This window comes from Budorcas taxicolor, chromosome 11 (genome assembly GCF_023091745.1).
Source record: "Budorcas taxicolor isolate Tak-1 chromosome 11, Takin1.1, whole genome shotgun sequence".
Lineage (NCBI taxonomy): Eukaryota > Metazoa > Chordata > Mammalia > Artiodactyla > Bovidae > Budorcas > Budorcas taxicolor.
Genome location: NC_068920.1, coordinates 74,436,903 through 74,455,378, shown reverse-complemented (window position 1 = coordinate 74,455,378; position 18,476 = coordinate 74,436,903). Strand labels below are relative to the sequence as shown.

General features: G+C 39.6%; 1 protein-coding gene across 2 annotated transcripts; it reads left to right on the top strand.

The window, feature by feature from the left end:
- Positions 1–3,143: 3,143 nt before the first annotated feature.
- DPY30 (dpy-30 histone methyltransferase complex regulatory subunit) lies at positions 3,144–17,201 on the top strand. 2 transcript variants are annotated; one of them, XM_052648967.1, is made up of 5 exons: positions 3,144–3,229; positions 3,468–3,539; positions 3,625–3,672; positions 14,696–14,838; positions 16,862–17,201. In XM_052648967.1, exons 2-5 carry the CDS (start codon positions 3,504–3,506, stop codon positions 16,932–16,934), a joined length of 300 nt encoding a protein of 99 aa, XP_052504927.1. In that variant the 5' UTR covers positions 3,144–3,229; positions 3,468–3,503; the 3' UTR covers positions 16,935–17,201. The 2 variants fall into 2 exon arrangements, with proteins under 2 accessions (XP_052504927.1, XP_052504928.1); XM_052648968.1 differs by lacking the exon at positions 3,144–3,229 and adding an exon at positions 3,297–3,368.
- Positions 17,202–18,476: the final 1,275 nt, after the last annotated feature.

Sequence of the window (18,476 nt, the reverse complement as noted above, 5' to 3'; positions counted from 1 at the left end):
GTTTCTGAATGTTGAGCTTTAAGCCAACTTTTTCACTCTCCTATTTATAGCAGTGGTTAAAGTCATGAACGCTAGAGCCAGAGTGTCTGGGTTTGAAACTGCGACCCCGCCACTTGCAGCTATAGGTCTGTAAACAGTTCCTCTTCCCATTATGTCTACTGCTGCAGGTAGGAATCCCTCAGAAGAAATGGAGTGGCCATCATAGTCACCAAGAGAGTCTGAGATGCAGCACTTGGATGGAATCTCAAAAATGACAGAATGATCTCTGTCCATTTCCAAGGTAAACCATTCAATATCACAGTAATCCAGGTCTATGCCCTGACCAGGAATGCTGAAGAAGCTGAAGTTGAACGGTTCTATGAAGACCTACAAGACCTTCTAGAACTAACACCCAAAAAAGATGTCCTTTTCATTATAGGGGACTAAAATGCAAAAATTGGAAGTCAAGAAATACGTGGAGTAACAGGCAAATTTGGCCTTGGAGTACAGAATGAACAGGGCAAAGGCTAATGGAGTTTTGTGAAGAGAATGCACTGGTCATAGCAAACACCTTCTTCCAACAACACAAGAGAAGACTCTACACATGGACATCACCAGATGGTCAGTACCAAAATCAGATTGATTATCTTCTTTGCAGCCAGAGATGAAGAAGCTCTAAACAGTAAGCAAAAACAAGACATGAGCTGACTGTGGCTCAGATCATGAACTCCTTATTGCCAGATTCAGACTTAAATTGAAAAAAGTGGGGAAAACCACTAGACCATTCAGGTATGACCTAAATCAAATCCCTTACGATTATATAGTGGGAGTGACAACTAAATTCAAGGGATTAGATCTGATAGACTGAGTGCCTGAAGAACTATGGATGGACATTCGTGACATTGTACAGGAGGCAGGGATCAAGACCAAGAAAAGAAACGCAAAAAGGCAAAATGGTTGTCTGAGGAGGCCTTACAAATACCTGAGAAAAGAAGAGAAGCTAAAGGCAAAGGAGAAAAGGAAAGATATCCTTATTTGAATGGAGAGTTCCAAACAATAGCAGGGAGCGATTAGAAAGCCTTCCTCGGTGATCAATGCAAAGAAACAGAGGAAAACAATAGAATGGGAAAGACTAGAGATCTCTTCAAGAAAATTAGAGATACCAAGGGAACATTTCATGCAAAGATGGGCTCGATAAAGGACAGAAATGGTATGGACCTAACAGAAGCAGAAGATATTAAGAAGAGGTGGCAAGAATACACAGAAGAACTGTACAAAAAGATCTTCACAACCCAGATAATCACGATGGTGTGATTATTCACCTAGAGCCAGACATCCTGGAATGCAAAGTCAAGTGGGCCTTAGGAAGCATCACTACGAACAAAGCTAGTGGAGGTGATGGAATTCCAGTGGAGCTATTTCAAATCCTGAAAGATGATGCTGTGAAAGTGCTGCACTCAGTATGCCAGCAAATTTGGAAAACTCAGCAGTGGCCACAGGAGAGGAAAAGGTCAGTTTTCATTCAAATCCCAAAGAAAGGCAATGCCAACGAATGCTCAAACTACCACACAGTTGCACTCATCTCACATGCTAGTAATGCTCAAAATTTTCCAAGCCAGGCTTCAATAGTATGTGAACTGTGAACTTCCAGATGTTTAAGCTAGATTTAGAAAAGGCAGAGGAACCAGAGATCAAATTGCCAACATCTGCTGGATCATCAAAAAAGCAAGAGAGTTCCAGAAAAACATCTACTTCTGCATTATTGACTATGCCAAAGCCTTTGACTATGTGGACCACAACAAACTGTGGAAAATTCTGAAAGAGATGGGAATACCAAACCACCTGACCTGTCTCCTGACAAATCTGTATGCAGGTCAGGAATAAACAGTTAGAACTGGACATGGAACAACAGACTGGTTCCAAACTGGGAGAGGAGTATGTCAAGGCTATTTACTGTCACCCTGATTATTTAACTTATATGCAGAGTACATCATGAGAAACACTGGGCTGGATGAAGCACAAACTGGAATCAAAATTGCCAGGAGAAATATCAACAACCTCAGATATGCAGATGACACCACCCTTATGGCAGAAAGTGAAGAACTAAAGAGCCTCTTGATGAAAGTGAGAGTGAAAAAGTTGGCTTGAAACTCAACATTCAGAAAACAAAGTTCATGGCATCGGGTCTCATCGCTTCGTGGCAGATAGATGGGGAAACAGTGACAGACTTTATTTTTTGGGGCTCCCGAATCATGGCAGATGGTGACTGCAGCCATGAAATTAAAGACACTTGCTCCTTGGAAGAAAAGTTATGACCAACCTAGACATCATATTAAAAAGCAGAGATATTATTTTGCCAACAAAGGTTCATCTAGTCAAAGCTTTAGTTTTTCCAGTAATCACGCATGGATGTGAGAAATGGATTATGAAGAAAGCTGAGCGCCTGAAGAACTGATGCTTTTGAACTGTGGTATTGTAGAAGACTCTTGAGAGTCCCTTGGACAGCAAAGAGATCCAAACAGTTCATCCTAAAGGAAATCAGTCCTGAATATTCATTGGAAGGACTGATGTTGAAGCTGAAACTCCAATACTTTTGCCACCTGATACGAAGAACTGACTCATTTGAAAAGACCCTGGTGCTAGGAAAGATTGAAGGCAGTAGAAGAAGGGGTGACAGAGGATGAGATGGTTGGACGCCATCACCCACTCAATGGACATGAGTTTGAGTAAACTCTGGGATTTGGTGATGGACAGGGAGGCGTGGCGTGCTGCAGTCCATGGGGTCGCAAAGAGTCGGACACGACTGAGCGACTGAACTGACTGAACTGATATTCTTTTCCGGCTTGTTGAATTTCGGTCTGATATTTTTTCCGTAAGAATTATTCAGCAATTTTTTTCGGTTCCGCGAAGAAGAGCTTCGGCAGATTTCAGGCAGCACCGAGGGATGGCCGGGCCGAACCCCGATAGCTGGTCTATTCACTGGGTCTGCAGGTGGGGTGGCGGCTGCTCAGCGTAGGCAGGTCAAGGAACGATTGTTTCGCAAACTGCGGGCCACACCTTGGTCAGGACGCTGCTTATGGTAGACAGCACGTTATACTTGCAGCCCTCCGGGTCCTTCCCAGCTCGGGCCCGGCTGTACAGTTCTGCGCAGGCGCGGCAGTCGTGCGACATCCGCCACTTACGGCGGAAGCGGTTTGTGCTGGGAGTTGGAGCGGTACAGGGCTCTTAAGAACGAACGGCTTGGGCGCGGGTAATCAGCTCCCTTTCCCCTTTTCCCCACCTCTTCTAGGTTCTTGGGAGTACCGCGGAGCTACCGGACCTGATGCGGGCGCCCGGTCGTGGACAGTCCCATCCTGCTCCTCTACAGCTCGGGGTGCTCTCGCGCCCAGGTGGGGGTGAGGGGCGGGGTCGGGACTGGGTTGGGCTCCATCCTGGCGTCTTCATCTTAAAATCTCCCGGGTAACTCACGGTTTTTCTTGTTTTCCAAGACTGGTATCCGGGGAGTGTGACTTGCAGGGTCAGCCATGGAGCCAGAGCAGATGCTGGAGGGACAGACGCAGGTACTAGGAGGCCCTGGATTTAGGGTGGCGGTGTGCAGCAAGGAAAAGTGGCTGATGCCTCTGTGACTTGTGTTTTGTTTTCTAGGTTGCAGAAAATCCCCACTCTGAATATGGTCTCACAGACAACGTCGAGGTAACTTGCCCAGTTCCTATGCCATATCTTTGCGTCTCTTAAGACCTGCAGAAAACTTGGGATCCATTTTTGCTAGGTTGCTTTGCACAAGGGAAAACTTTATCATCATGAACCAAATAGTGTCAAATTATGGGCAGCTTATTTTATTAGCAGCACTAATGCTTCGTGGTATGTAGCCGTACATACTAGCTGAGTCCAGAGGTTGAACTTTGATATAGAGAAAGAAACATATTACTAATGGAGATTGTCAGAATCGTTTTGGTTGGTGGCTGTTTATGTTCTGTTGGAATATTGCAGTGGAAAAACTGCACATTACAATTAGGAAACCCATTGTTTTTTGTAGCAGATAGTGTGCTGGTGAAGTCAGCATTTAGTCAAGGTTGATATCTTTGCAGAGTTCATTGGCAGGAGACATTGGAAGCTATAACACAGGTAGTAGACACTGTTTTTGCCTTACATGGTTAAACCTGAATTTAGAGAGTAAGTGTGCAAAACCATATACAAAATGAGTATACTTTTATAGAGCTTTCTCATGCAGGTATTAAGAGGTTACTTTCTAAAAGAAGAGGTTAGTTTGTAAATGAGTGCTAGAACAGTTCAATTAACCAGAGCTACCCACTCCTGTGTTCTTGCCTGAAGAATCCCAGGGACGGGGAAGCCTGGTGGGCTGCCGTCTATGGGGTCGTACAGAGTCAGACACAACTGAAGCGACTTAGCAGCAGCAGCAGCAGGTGGAATTGGTGAGGAATAGAGAGAAAGTGTATGTGTCTTATGGGGGAAAGAAAGACATCAGTAATTAAGTATGGATAAATGAGGGCAGGACCATTTCCAAGTACAGTAATAATAGTAATAGCTACTAGTATTAGTGCTAAGTAACTTTTGTGTATTTTCCATCTTGCAAGGCTCAGAGAAGTTGACTAACTTGTCTAAGTTCACCAGGAAGAAAGTGAACTGTGTTTTAAACCTAGGCAGGCTGACATTTTTGAGGTGGGATTAAATTATATTGCTCATCTTGATCAACTCCAGAATTCCCTGTCATGTGGAGTGACTTCTCTGTGCCTGTAAATTGATTACTTCTTGGTTTGATATCAGGGTTAAGAGAATTTGAATCTTCATGATGTAGTTTTTAATTGAGCTGCTATGCTGAATCAGATGAAGATACTCTATGCTGCTTAGTGTTTTAGTCATTTAAGAGGATTGTTTTTAGGCATCAGTGCAGTCTTCTGTTGTTGGTGCTTGTATATGGAGGCAGAGCCATGATACAGTGATAACAAATATAGTTTTTCAAACCTTCAGACCAGTTTCCATAGTACAGTGAGAAAAAAGGAAAGTGGAGTGAATGAATGATGGTGCTACATTATTTGGTGATTGGTTTTCTTTTTTTTTTTTTTGATTGGTTTTCTTGCTTGCATAATTTTGAAATGCCTGTTCTTTTATGAGTTCATGGTGATAGTAAAATAATAATTATGCTTGTTTGTTTGTGAGGTTTTGCTTGGTTAAATAAAGTTAACAATCTTGTTAGTCCCCTCTATCAATATGTTATTGTTAATTTACTTGTTTGTGATATCTCAAAGTCTGGAAGTCACTGTTCTACAGCTGTTGCTTTTCTCTTTAGAATTTGATTTTATTTTGACTATTGACTTACAATTTTTTTGGTGGTTGCTTTAGGACTTGTACAGAAGTTTAACTTCCCACAATTTACCTCCAAGTGGTATCATATCTTTTCACGTATGGTATAAAGACCTTACAACAGTATCCTTCCATTTTCTCTCTCCAGGCCTTTATATTGTTATCACATATTATATTTCTGTATATGTTATAAACCCTGCAATTGTTTTCATTTTTTCTTTAAAAAGTCAATTATCCTTTTTATTTAAAAATTTTTAAATTGTTTACTTAATATTATACTTACTTTATTGCTCTAGAAAATTTAATTTTTGAAACCATCAGATTACATAATAATAATGAGACTCTATCCCCTCCACAGTCAACTGAAATTAATGGGCTTCTCTAACTTCAGTCAGTTCAGTTAAGTCGCTCAGTCATGTCCGACTCTGCGACCCCATGAATCGCAGCATGCCAGGCCTCCCTGTCCATCACCAACTTCTAGAGTTCACTCAAACTCATGTCCATTGAGTCAGTGATGCCATCCAACCATCTCATCCTCTGTCGTCCCTTCTCCTCCTGCTGCCAATCCCTCACAGGATCAGGGTCTTTTCCAGTGAGTCAACTCTTCGCATGAGGTGGCCAAGTACTGGAGTTTCAGCTTTAGCATCAGTCCTTCCAAAGAAATCCCAGGGCTGATTTCCTTTAGAATGGACTGGTTGGATCTCTTTGCAGTCCAAGGGACTCTCAAGAGTCTTCTCCAACACCACAGTTCAAAAGCATCAATTCTTTGGCACTCAGCCTTCTTCACAGTCCAACTCTCACATCCATACATGACCACTGGGAAAACCATAGTCTTGACTAGACAGACCATTATTGGCCAAGTAATGTCTCTGCTTTTGAATATGCTATCTAGGTTGGTCATAATTGTCCTTCCAAGGAGTAAGCGTCTTTTAATTTCATGGCTGCAGTCACCATCTGCAGTGATTTTGGAGCCCCCAAAAATAAAGTCTGACACTGTTTCCACTGTTTCCCCATCTATTTCCCATGAAGTGATGGGACCAGATGCCTTGATCTTCGTTTTCTGAATGTTGAGCTTTAAGCCAACTTTTTCATTCTCCTCTTTCACTTTCCACAAGAGGCTCTTTAGTTCTTCTTCATTTCTGCCGTAAGGGTGCTGTCATCTGCATATCTGAGGTTATTGATATTTTTCCTGGCAATCTTGATTCCAGCTTGTGCTTCTTCCAGCCCAGTGTTTCTCATGATGTACTCTGCATAGAAGTTAAATAAGCAGGGTGACAATATACAGCCTTGACGTACTCCTTTTCCGATTTGGAACCAGTCTGTTGTTCCGTGTCCAGTTCTAACTGTTGCTTCCTGACCTGCATATAGGTTTCTCAAGAGGCAGGTCAGGTGGTCTGGTATTCCCATCTCTCTGAGAATCTTCCACAGTTTATTGTGATCCACATAGTCAAAGGCTTTGGCATAGTCCGTAAAGCAGAAATAGATGTTTTTCAGCAACTGTCTTGCTTTTTCCATGATCCAGCGGATGTTGGCAATTTGATCTCTGGTTCCTCTGCCTTTTCTAAAACCAGCTTGAACATCAGGAAGTTCACGGTTCATGTGTTGATGAAGCCTGGCCTGGAGAATTTTGAGCATCACTTTACTAGCATCACTCATCACTAGATGAGTGCAGTTGTGCAGTAGTTTGAGCATTCTCTAACTTAGTAGATAAATATTTCAAAATTACAAAAATAGCTGGCTACAGTTGAGCTATCAAGTAAGTATCACATTTCTGTGGATCAAAAAGTTAAAAAGAAAACTGATGTTACTGATAAGTCACTGAGTGTATTTGAGAAATCCAAGTTACATACACAGAAGAATACTGGTTACAAAAACCATTACAGTACTCAGTATTAACATTTTGCAATGTTTTAAACAGCAGTAATAAAGATAAGAATGAATTTTATAAAGAAATTGATGGAAGCTTAACAAATGTATTAAACATACAACTCAGTCACAGTTGGATTGTACATCCAATTCCCCCAAACCTACCTCTGAATTGCAAAATAGAAATGTACACTGTTTACCTCTTAATTCCTCCTCTGGCCCCATTCCCAATCAATAACCTTACCTACAAACCTTCCTATTAATGGCAACCCACTCCAGTATTCTTGCCTGGAGAATCCCATGGACAGAGGAACCTGGTGGGCTACAGTCCATGGGGTCGCAAAGAGTCAGACACGACTGAGTGACTTCACAAATTAAATCTTTTAAATCAGATTTGATGGGCAAGTATACATAATCTTCTTATCTCTTCTTGCTATTCTTTGGAACTCTGCATTCAGATGCTTATATCTTTCCTTTCCTCCTTTGCTTTTCACTTCTCTTCTTTTCACAGCTATTTGTAAGGCCTCCCCAGACAGCCATTTTGCTTTTTGCATTTCTTTTCCATGGGGATGGTCTTGATCCCTGTCTCCTGTACAGTGTCACGAACCTCCATCCATAGTTCATCAGGTGCTCTTATCAGATCTAGTCCCTTAAATCTATTTCTCACTTGCACTGTATAATCATAAGGGATTTGATTTAGGTCATACCTGAATGGTCTAGTGGTTTTCCCTACTTTCTTCAATTTAAGTCTGAATTTGGCAATAAGGCGTTCATGATCTGAGCCACAGTCAGCTCCTGGTCTTGTTTTTGCTTACTGTATAGAGCTTCTCCATCTTTGGCTGCAAAGAATATAATCAGTCTGATTTTGGTGTTGACCGTCTGGTGATGTCCATGTGTAGAGTCTTCTCTTGTGTTGTTGGAAGAGGGTGTTTGCTAAGACTAGTGTGTTCTCTTGGCAAAACTCTTATTAGCCTTTGCCCTGCTTCATTCCGCAATCCAAGGCCAAATTTGCCTGTTACCCCAGGTGTTTCTTGACTTCCTACTTTTGCATTCCAGTCCCCTATAATGAAAAGGACATCTTTTTTGGGTGTTAATTCTAAAAGGTCTTATAGGTCTTCATAGAACCGTTCAACTTCAGCTTCTTCAGCATTACTGGTTGGGGCATAGACTTGGATAACTGTGATATTGAATGGTTTGCCTTGGAAACGAACAGAGATCATTCTGTCATTTTTGAGGTTGCATCCAAGTACTGCATTTCAGACTCTCTTGTTGACCATGTTGGCTACTCCATTTCTTCTGAGGGATTCCTGCCTGCAGTAGTAGATATAATGGTCATCTGAGTTAAATTCACCCATTCCAGTCCATTTTAGTTCGCTGATTCCTAGAGTAACAATGTTCACTCTTGCCACCTCCCATTTGACCACTTCCAATTTGCCTTGATTCATGGACCTGACATTCCAGGTTCTTATGCAATATTGCTCTTTATAGCATCGGATCTTGCTTCTATCACCAGTCACATCCACAACTGGGTATTGTTTTTGCTTTGGCTCCATCCCTTCATTCTTTCTGGAGTTATTTCTCCACTGACCTCCAGTAGCATATTGGGCACCTACCGACCTGGGGAGTTCCTCTTTCAGTATCCTATCATTTTGCCTTTTTATGGAGTTTTCAAGGCAAGAATACTGAAGTGGTTTGCCATTCCCTTCTCCAGTGGACCACATTCTGTCAAACCTCTTCACCATGACCCACCCGTCTTGGGTGGCTCCACATTGCAGCCATGAAATTAAAAGACCCTTACTCCTTGGAAGGAAAGTTTTGACCAACCTAGATAGCATATTCAAAAGCAGAGACATTACTTTGCCAACAACGGTCCGTCTAGTCAAGGCTATGGTTTTTCCAGTAGTCATGTATGGATGTGAGAGTTGGACTGTGAAGAAAGCTGAGCACTGAAGAATTGATGCTTTTGAACTGTGTGTTGGAGAAGACTCTTGAGAGTCCCTTGGACTGCAAGGAGATCCAACCAGTCCATTCTAAAGGAGATCAGCCCTGGGATTTCTTTGGAAGGACTGATGCTAAAGCTGAAATTCCAGTACTTTGGCCACCTCATGTGAAGAGTTGACTCATTGGAAAAGATTCTGATGCTGGGATGGATTGAGGGCAGGAGGAGAAGGGGACAACAGAGGATGTGATGGCTGGATGGCATCACTGACTCGATGGATGTGAGTTTGAGTGAACTCCAGGAGTTGGTGATGGACAGGGAGGCCTGGTGTGCTGCAATTCATGGGGTCGCAAAGAGTCGGACACGACTGAGCGACTGAACTGAACTGATACATAATCTTCATTATTATTTTAGAACAGATACCAAGTTCAGTCATATGCTAAATCTTCAGTTACATGCCTTTCAAAAGGCATCTGCACTGCTGTAATTGTGAAAATTTAGGCCTAGGAAACTGAGAAAACTCTTAGTCAAGAATCTGATCTGAGTAATTGTGTAAACTACTGAAACCTGTGTGTGCACATTTCTTGAAAAGAAGGATTTTGTATTTGAGAAATGTTACTCAATGCGTCTCTGAAAGGAAAACTGTCTGGACTACTGCTCTGGAATGTAAAATGCTAGGTGACCACTGATATTTACCTAGTTGGCTAACAAACAAGCTTATCCTGGGACCTTTAAAAAAAAATGTTCAAAGCCACAGAAGTAATTATGAAAATAAAAATTTGGAGGATCATAGCATAAGATACATATAGAATTCCTATTATAGTGATACATCCAAAATAAATCTGTCCTAACCAAGCAGCACTTGGTTGGTTCAGAAAAAATTTGAAATTAAACATAGTGGGAAATGTTTTTGTTAAAATCACTCAAAATTACTGAATGGCAAAAGAATACTGTCTCAAAATATGCTGAATTTACATGTTAATATTAACCATAATCAACTCATGCCAGATACAAATTAAGGTTACCAATTAGATGAAAACAATTTTTAGAGCTCTTTTTGCAAGAGAAATAGATGTACTTCATGATTAAGGCACACTAGTCTAAAGAATTTTTGATACATTTGTCACAAGATTTAAACTTATATGTTACAATAAAGTTTCTCAGTGTTTAAAAGTTTGATTTTGCATGCTGGGAAAAGGATTATTATTCTTTTGAGATGCATTTATGTAAATTGCATTGAGGGCAGTTTTACACCTAGAATTAACCATCTCTAACAGAAGTACCAGGAGAAGGCAATGGCAACCCACTCCAGTACTCTTGCCTGGAAAATCTCATGGACGGAGGAGCCTGGTAGGCTGCTGTCCTTGGGTCGCTAAGAGTCAGGCACAACTGAGCGACTTCACTTTGACTTTTCACTTTCGTGCATTGGAGAAGGAAATGGCAACCCACTCTATTGTTCTTGCTTGGAGAATCCCAGGGATAGAGGTGCCTAGTAGGTTGCTGCTGTCTATGGGGTCGCACAGAGTCGGACACGACGGAAGCCACTTAGCAGCAGCAACAGAAGTACCAGCTGCTAATAATACTCATTTATATTACATATAACTTAGCTGGATGGTAAACCATTCAAGTGTTAGTGCAATGCTCTGAAGACAAAGTCTTCTCACAAACAGTGGGCAAGCAGGTTTCATTATTAGATATTCAACAACAGCCCTCAATTTGTTAACGTCCTCTACAATATGGATTTCTTTGAGAGCAGTATTGAGGAATTTATAGTATATAAAAAGCTGGAGCAGACTTTCTTGGCCACTAAAAAAGCATAAAAACTGTAGCAGACATCAAGATTATTTAATGACAAGCAATGAATTTCAGAATATTCTGTTGATTAGTGCTGAATTTATGGATGAGAGGTCTCAGTAGAGATAAACTATTTGAACCCTTTGCACTGCGTTTTTCCAGTATGTGGCAGCATGAAGCCAAGAAAATAACAAGACTGGGAGAATATTAATTGTAACTGGAGGAGTTGACAAAGATGAGTGAATACAACAGGTAGCGCCAGCAGTCCCCTAACAAAGCTCAGGCCAGGAATGCTCTGCTTAACTGGAAGCAAGTCATCTTTTGCGCAGCCCTAGAGCACTGGTCAGAGCACTTGCCAGCAAAGCACGTTGGTAACAGCGTGCCGCTTCATGCAGCCCAGCAAGAGGCAGCTCAAAGAAACAGAACAGTAAAGTGAACAAGCCAGAAAGCCACATTGTTGTTTCGGTTCACTGGCCATCAAGACTTGCACTGTGCCCTTGCCCTGGGGGGCCGTTCGTGGAATGTACGCACTATGGGGGTCCCTCACACGCGTCTGGGAGGCTGTCCGGCACCAGCAAGATTTCCAGAAAGACCAGAGCAAAGGCGGAGCTACAGAAAGAGGCCCAGCAGGGTCAACCTAATGCCGCCTGCTCCAGGTGATTGCGGAGCCCGGAAGTGTTCCCTTCACTTCTGTCTAATTATCTCTTTAAAAGAGATTTAAACATTAAGAGGAAGGAGTCACGTTTATCCATATAGATATTATTTCTGGGTTCTCCAACCTTTTGTGTAGATCCAGCTTCCCATCTGGCATCATTTCCCACCCTCCTGGAGGGCTTTTTTTAGTGTTTCTTGTAGTGGAGGTCTGCTGGTAAGGAATTCTTTAAGGTTCTGAATGTCTAAAAAGTATAATTATTTTCCCCTTGTTTTGAGGTATATTTGCTGAGTGTAGATATGCTTGACTGTCTTCTGGCTGATGTTGTTTCTGATGAAAAGTGTTCTATCACTACTCTCTTTGCTCCTCCATATTTAAATGCCTTCTCTTTGTGCTTTTAAGATTTTATTACTAGTTTTAGATAACTTGATTTTGATGTGTCTTGGCATAATTTTTTGTTTAATGTTTCTTGTGCTTAGAATTGAGTTTCTTGGATCTTTGCATTTAGAGTTTTAATGATGTTTGAAAATTCAGACATTTTTTCAAATATTTTCAAGTATTTTGTTAGCTTAATTTATTCATTCTTTCCTCTGTCTTCTTTAGCATATGGAATATATTATAATAACTAGCCTAATGGCATTGCTGATGCTCTCTGTATCATTTCTGAGTCTGTTTCTGTGAATTGGTTTTTCTCTTCATCATGGGTGGTTTTTTCCTGCTTCTTGGTCTGTCTGGTAATTTCTACTGAAGGCTTTGTTCTGTGTACTTTGTTGGGTGCTGGTGCATTTGTTTTTGCATTTCTTCAAGCCTTGAGCTTTGTTCTGGGACATGGTCAAGTTATTTGGGAACGTTTTGATCCTTTTGAAGTTTGCCTTTAAGCTTTTTTAGATGGGACCAGATTAGTCTTTGGCAACCCACTCCAGTTTTCTTGCCTGGAGAATTCCATGGACAGAGGAGCCTACACTCCATGGGATCACAAGGAGTCGGACAGGACTGAGTGACTAACCCACTGGCCTTTAGTTCATGCTTCATTTCTTCCTTGTGTATTCTGCCCCATGCTTTATGTATTACGAGGTTTTCATCTAGGTCATAGGACCATGAACTACTCCTGGCCTGTGAAGCTCTGGGGATTGTGCCATGTGCTTCTTCCAAGTGGCTTTTTCTTCTGGCCTTGGGTAGTTCCCTCACACTCATGCTCCGACTAGTACACACCTGAAAAGTGGGGGACGATCTCTTCGTCTTTTTCTGATCAACTCCCTTCTGTGAAACTGTCCTCTTAGCACTCTGCGATTTCTAGTTCCCTTGATGTCTCTGACTTTTCAACTCTGTCTTCTCAATTTAGGGAGACTGCAGGGCTCTCCTTGGTTGCTTCTTCCTGGGTATCATTGTAAGTTCTCTAGGCAGGATGCAATAAGCGTGGCAATCATAGGATTCACCTTACTTTTCCCCATTTTTGTGGTCACTGTTCCACACTCTTAAAAGCTTAATCTATTATGAGTATGTGTGTTAGTTTGGATATACATTTGACCCTTGAACAGCACAGGTTTGAACTGTGTGGGTCCACTTAAATGTGGATTTTTTTTCCAGTAGTAAATACTGTAGTGTACTGCGTGATTTCCAGTTGGTTGAACCCAAGGATGTAGAACTGTAGATACAGAACCACAGATATGGAGGAGCCAACTGTAAGTTATAGGTGGGTTTTTGGCTGGGCAGAATGCATTGGTGCCCCAAACCTTCCTGTTGTTCAGGGGTCAACTGTAAATTTTTTTAGATTAATTTAGGATTTTGACTTTACTAAAATTAAACATTACACTACATAGTAAGTATTTACTGAATGTTTAAATGATATAAATGAGAGAACTTGTCAAGGACCTTATTTTAGGATCTTATTAGAGTTGCTTACGTATTGCTGTTTTTTGTTGAGATATTGGGATGTCATGTAAATGACTAGTTTTTATTATATATTTGTTGACATTTACTGATGAACAAGAAGTTTCTTAATTCATGGGCAAATAGCTCTTCCATTCATTAGCATATATAATTATTTTTATTAAGTCCAAAAATTAGACTGAAAAATCATAAACAAAACTAGACAAGTTATCTGATAGTTCTGGCAAATGTTTTGAAAAGCATGGTATGTATGTTATATGCTTAAAGTTCTTTCCCAGTTTTTACAAAATAAAAAATTTTCTTTAAAAAAACTAAGTATAGAAAAATTGTTTTTATAATTATTGACTCATTTATATCCATTCTGGTATGATTGGAACAACAGTTCTTTAAATAAAAGTGCTCTTAATAGTGTTTTGACTTTTGAGATAGCCACTTATTTCTAAACTTCTGAAATGGTAGATTTTCAGAAGGCACAGCTTTTTAGTAAAGCAGTTTTTGATACTCTGGATATCAGATGAATCTGTATGCAAGGCCTGAATTTTCTCATGGAGATTCTTAGGTGAAGGAAGTATAAGTCATCATTTTCTAAACATTATTTAGTATCACAGTAATGATCTTTGCCATATTAGTCATTTCTTCTGTTTTTTGGCTATTTTTACTTAATATTTTTTCTTAAATTTACTTTTAAAAATCAGATGCATTTATTTTAAGAAGAAACATAAATGGAAAAGCATTCTCATTGTGGTAGAGGTAACTATAAAAATGAAAACAGGGAATACAAAAGAGACTACAAAACAGAGGTAATATATTTTAGCTAGACTCTGTTGCCTGTTGAAGCCTCTGAGCCTGAAACCTGTTTCCTGTCTTAAGAAGGGAGGTTAGCAAGTGTTACAGAAGTGTTAGAGACATCTTAGGATCAAACTGAGACTTTGTCTTTGATATTACCTGTGATGAAGAAATTGAAACAGAACTAGTTTTCTCACTGTGATTCAGTGCTACTTAGTGTCATGTCCAGATTTTTTTGAAGCACACTGGAAAAAGGTATTCTCAAAGAAAAAGGACTTATTTTTGCTCCTAAAAAAGGCAAAGAGAGAAAGTAAGTGTAGCATCTGGAGATAGGACATTAAAAGGATGAGATATTATGGTGCCTTCAGAAAAATTCTTGAATGACATTTAGAAATGAGTCTGATTTTATTTTGGCAGAGAGATTTGCAGTTTTAATATTTATGCCTTTTTTTTAAAAAATTCTCTAGAGGATAGTAGAAAATGAGAAAATTAACGCAGAAAAGTCATCAAAACAGAAAGTGGATCTCCAGTCTTTGCCAACTCGTGCCTATCTGGATCAGACAGTTGTGCCTATCTTATTACAAGGACTTGCTGTACTTGCAAAGGAAAGGTAAGATAATAGTGTCTGTCTGCAAATGGGCTTACCAGAGAAAGCAAAATAAAAACTTCCCTGGTTGAAATATCATTAATTATGTGTAGCTATTTTTTTTACTGTATAAGGAACTTATAGATACTAAAGATTTTTTTAGAAGAAGTCAGATATAACCTCAGTTCAGACATTTTCTTTTTCTACTAGTCTTAGATCCTATGTGCATATTTGTAATCATGGTATACATGTAATTTTATGTCTCGTTTTTGAACATTTAGGTCCAATTTCCTTTATTGTTGTTGGTCACCAGGTAGTTTATCTGCTTTCATTTCCTTTTGTTTTTGTTTAATTACTTCCTTATGATAAACACCCAAGAGTTGGTTTACTATTTCAAATGACATGACTATTTTTATGGTGTTTGACCCATAATAATATATTTCCATTGAAAAGTTTATACTTAAGATTCTTCCAGTGTCATCATAGCCTTAGCTACACATGTGTTATAAACTTTTTTTTTTACCAAGTTGTTTTAATTTACATTTTTTTGTTAGCAAGATTACAATTTTTTCTCTGTTCTGTACATGTTTTTTCCCTGGTAAGTCTACCTAAATTATTTAAGTAAATAATTGATTTAAGTAAATCTTATTGATTTAAGTAAATCAATAAGACATTTTTTTTGTAAGTTAATATTAGTCAATATTTACTGGGTGTAACTGGCTTCCAGGTGGCACAGTGGTAAAGAACCTTCCCTCCAATGTAGGAGAAATGGGATTGTGGGTTTAATCCCTGGGTGGGGAAGATCCCCTGGAGAAGGAAATGGCAACCCACTCCAGTATTCTTGCTTGGATATTTTTCTCAAAAGACTAATAATGAACACTCTAAAAGAAGGCCAGTATATTGGAAATTCTAAATATTACTTTAAATTCTAGAAGAATAAAATTTGAAAAAGTTTTATTAAAGTAATATTCTATTAATAAATGCAAGTTTTTGGATTTATTGTAAGGCATTTTAGCAAAATAATCCATCAGATTATTATGTAACAAGTATTATCTCTGTCTGCTGCTGCTGCTAAGTCGCTTCAGTTGTGTCTGACTCTGTGTGACTCCATAGACAGCAGCCCACCAGGCTATGCCGTCCCTGGAATTCTCCAGGCAAGAACACTGGAGTGGGTTGCCATTTCCTTCACCAGTGCATGAAAGTGAAAAGTGAAAGTGAAGTCGCTCAGTCGTATCCAACTCTTAGCGACCCCATAGACTGCAGCCTATCAGGCTCCTCCGTCCATGGGATTTTCTAGGCAAGAGTGCTGGAGTGGGTTGCCGTTGCCTTCTCCGTGTCTCTGTCTAGTTAGTTCAAAAGGCTATTTAAAGTGCTAAGAGAATGTTTAGAGATTATTGTAAATCAGTTCTAAATATGCTTTTTTATAGTAGAGTTTAAAATAGATGTTCCCCGAACTTTTCATTTTTGCACCTGTTTTATCAGCAAAAAGAACATATGTAAAGGTGATAAATGTGAAATAACATTTTATTAAAATTTTTTTCCAGTTTTATTGAGAAAAATATAGACATACATCACTGTTTAAAGTATATAGCATGGTGGTTTACCACATAGGTTTAGTTAACATCCATTATCTCATATATAGATACAGTGGAAAAAAAAGAAAACATCTTTTTGTTAGGAGAACTCTTAGGATCTACTCTTTTAGCAGCTTTCTTGTATATCATATAGCAGTGTCAGCTATGGTCATGTTGCACGTTACATCCCTTGTACTTATAATTGGAGTATTGTACCTTTTGACTGCCTTCTTCCAGCTCCCCCTCCTACCCGCTGCTTAATTTTAAAATATGTTTAAGGGACTTCCTGGCAATCCAGTGGTTTAAGACTCTGTGCTTCCACTGCAGGGGCACAGGTTCAATGCCTAGTCCAGGAACTAAGATCTTGTATCCCATATGGTGCAGCCAAAAAAAAAGAAAAGATTTTATGGAACAATACATTTAACACATCTAGAATGTAAATTTCTAAAATGTGGATTTCTTTTCCCTTACAGACCACCAAATCCCATTGAATTTCTAGCATCATATCTTTTAAAAAACAAGGCACAGTTTGAAGATCGAAACTGACTTATTGGGAAGAACAGACAAATTTGGTTTCTACTGTAGATTTACATGATTAAGAGGCAGCTTTAATTGCCATGATTCCCCCCTCCCCCCCTTTTTGGAAGAATAAGAACCTTCAGGACAACAGAACTTATTTCGGAGTTGCAGAAGAAGACATCATTTCCCTTATTGATTTAATCACAACTTATTTAATAAATGTGTTCTGTGCAATTTTTTTTCAGATTGTCTTTAACTTTGTTTTTAAAGTGACCTTCAAAATAAACTGTTGAAACATCATTATTTTACAGTAGTTTTTGTTCTATGTGCAAATATTTTATGCGGTTCAATTGTTTTCATGTATTACTTACTCCCATGAGTCTTAGCATGTTGCCTAGTTTTACAACAGTGTGAAAATACACCATAGTCAATTAGAATATAAAAAACTCTCAGCCAGTTTTTCTAGTGTTGTTTCTGGATCTCTGAGAGACTAGGATTTGGGCATCTTCGGTTTTTAACAAATGTCATTGGTGATTCTAACACACGATAAATTTGGAGTGCTGTTGTAAGTACTGCAGAGGGTGTACAATATCCTTCGGTGCTATCAACCTTTACGGTATTAATAGTAGATATCATTTATTATAGTTCTATGTGTTAGGTGCAGAATTATTTAAATTATCTCTAATGTAGCAAGTCTGCAAAGTAGATCTTGTTATTCCGATTTTGCAGATGAAACTGATTGGGAGAGGTTAAGTGACTTGCTCAAGGCCACACAGCTGGTAAGTGTTTGAATGGGCATTGAGACCCAGTTCTACCAATGTGTTGCTGATAGCTAAGTGAGACGTTCTTGGGCTAGTTAACATACTGCTGCTTTTTGCAATTAAAAAACACCAGCTAGTCCTTTTTTTGTTTTTCAGGTCTGCTCACTTCGGCCTGTATGAAGAAATTGAGGTAATGCACTAGCTCAGAAAAGAGAAAATTGTCTGCAGAGAGCCAGGCAGGAAAACATTCACTGGAACAGTGGTTTCTCAACTGGGAGTGACTTCCCACCCGTCTCCCCTCCTTTCCCAAGGGACATTAGGGGGTGTCCAGAAACATTTTGGTGTCGTAACTGGAGTAAGGTGAGATTCTACTGGCCTGGGTGTCCCATGCATTCCCCCAAATCATCCAGCTCAAAATGTCGGTAGTGCTGAGGTTGAGAAACCCTGCTTTGGAAGCATGTTAGAGACATGTCTCCAAGCTAACTAAACATGTGAAGGCAGAGTTAGAAACGTAATGCTGACATGGTATGTCTTACAGTTCTCTTTAATACAGCAAAAACTTTAAAGTTCTCTTTAATATAGCAAAAAAGGAGTGACACTTGGGGAGGTGATATAGTTTTGATGTATCTATGCGGGTTGATAGGTTTAATGGGAAAAACCTGGAAATACTGGACTCATACACTGCTTATAGTTTTTGCAAGTATTAATTTAACTAAATTAATTTTGGTGATTTGATTAATATGTTAATCTGCCTTATTAAATTTGAGTAAGTACTAATTCAGACTTCCCTGGCGGCACAGACAGTAAA

Coding starts and splice junctions, on each gene's coding strand:
- DPY30 (XM_052648967.1), top strand. CDS start 3,504: ATGGAGCCAGAGCAGATGCTGGAGGGACAGACGCAG. Junction 3,540..3,624: donor TGCTGGAGGGACAGACGCAG/GTACTAGGAGGC, acceptor TTTGTTTTCTAG/GTTGCAGAAAATCCCCACTC. Junction 14,839..16,861: donor GCTGTACTTGCAAAGGAAAG/GTAAGATAATAG, acceptor TTTCCCTTACAG/ACCACCAAATCCCATTGAAT.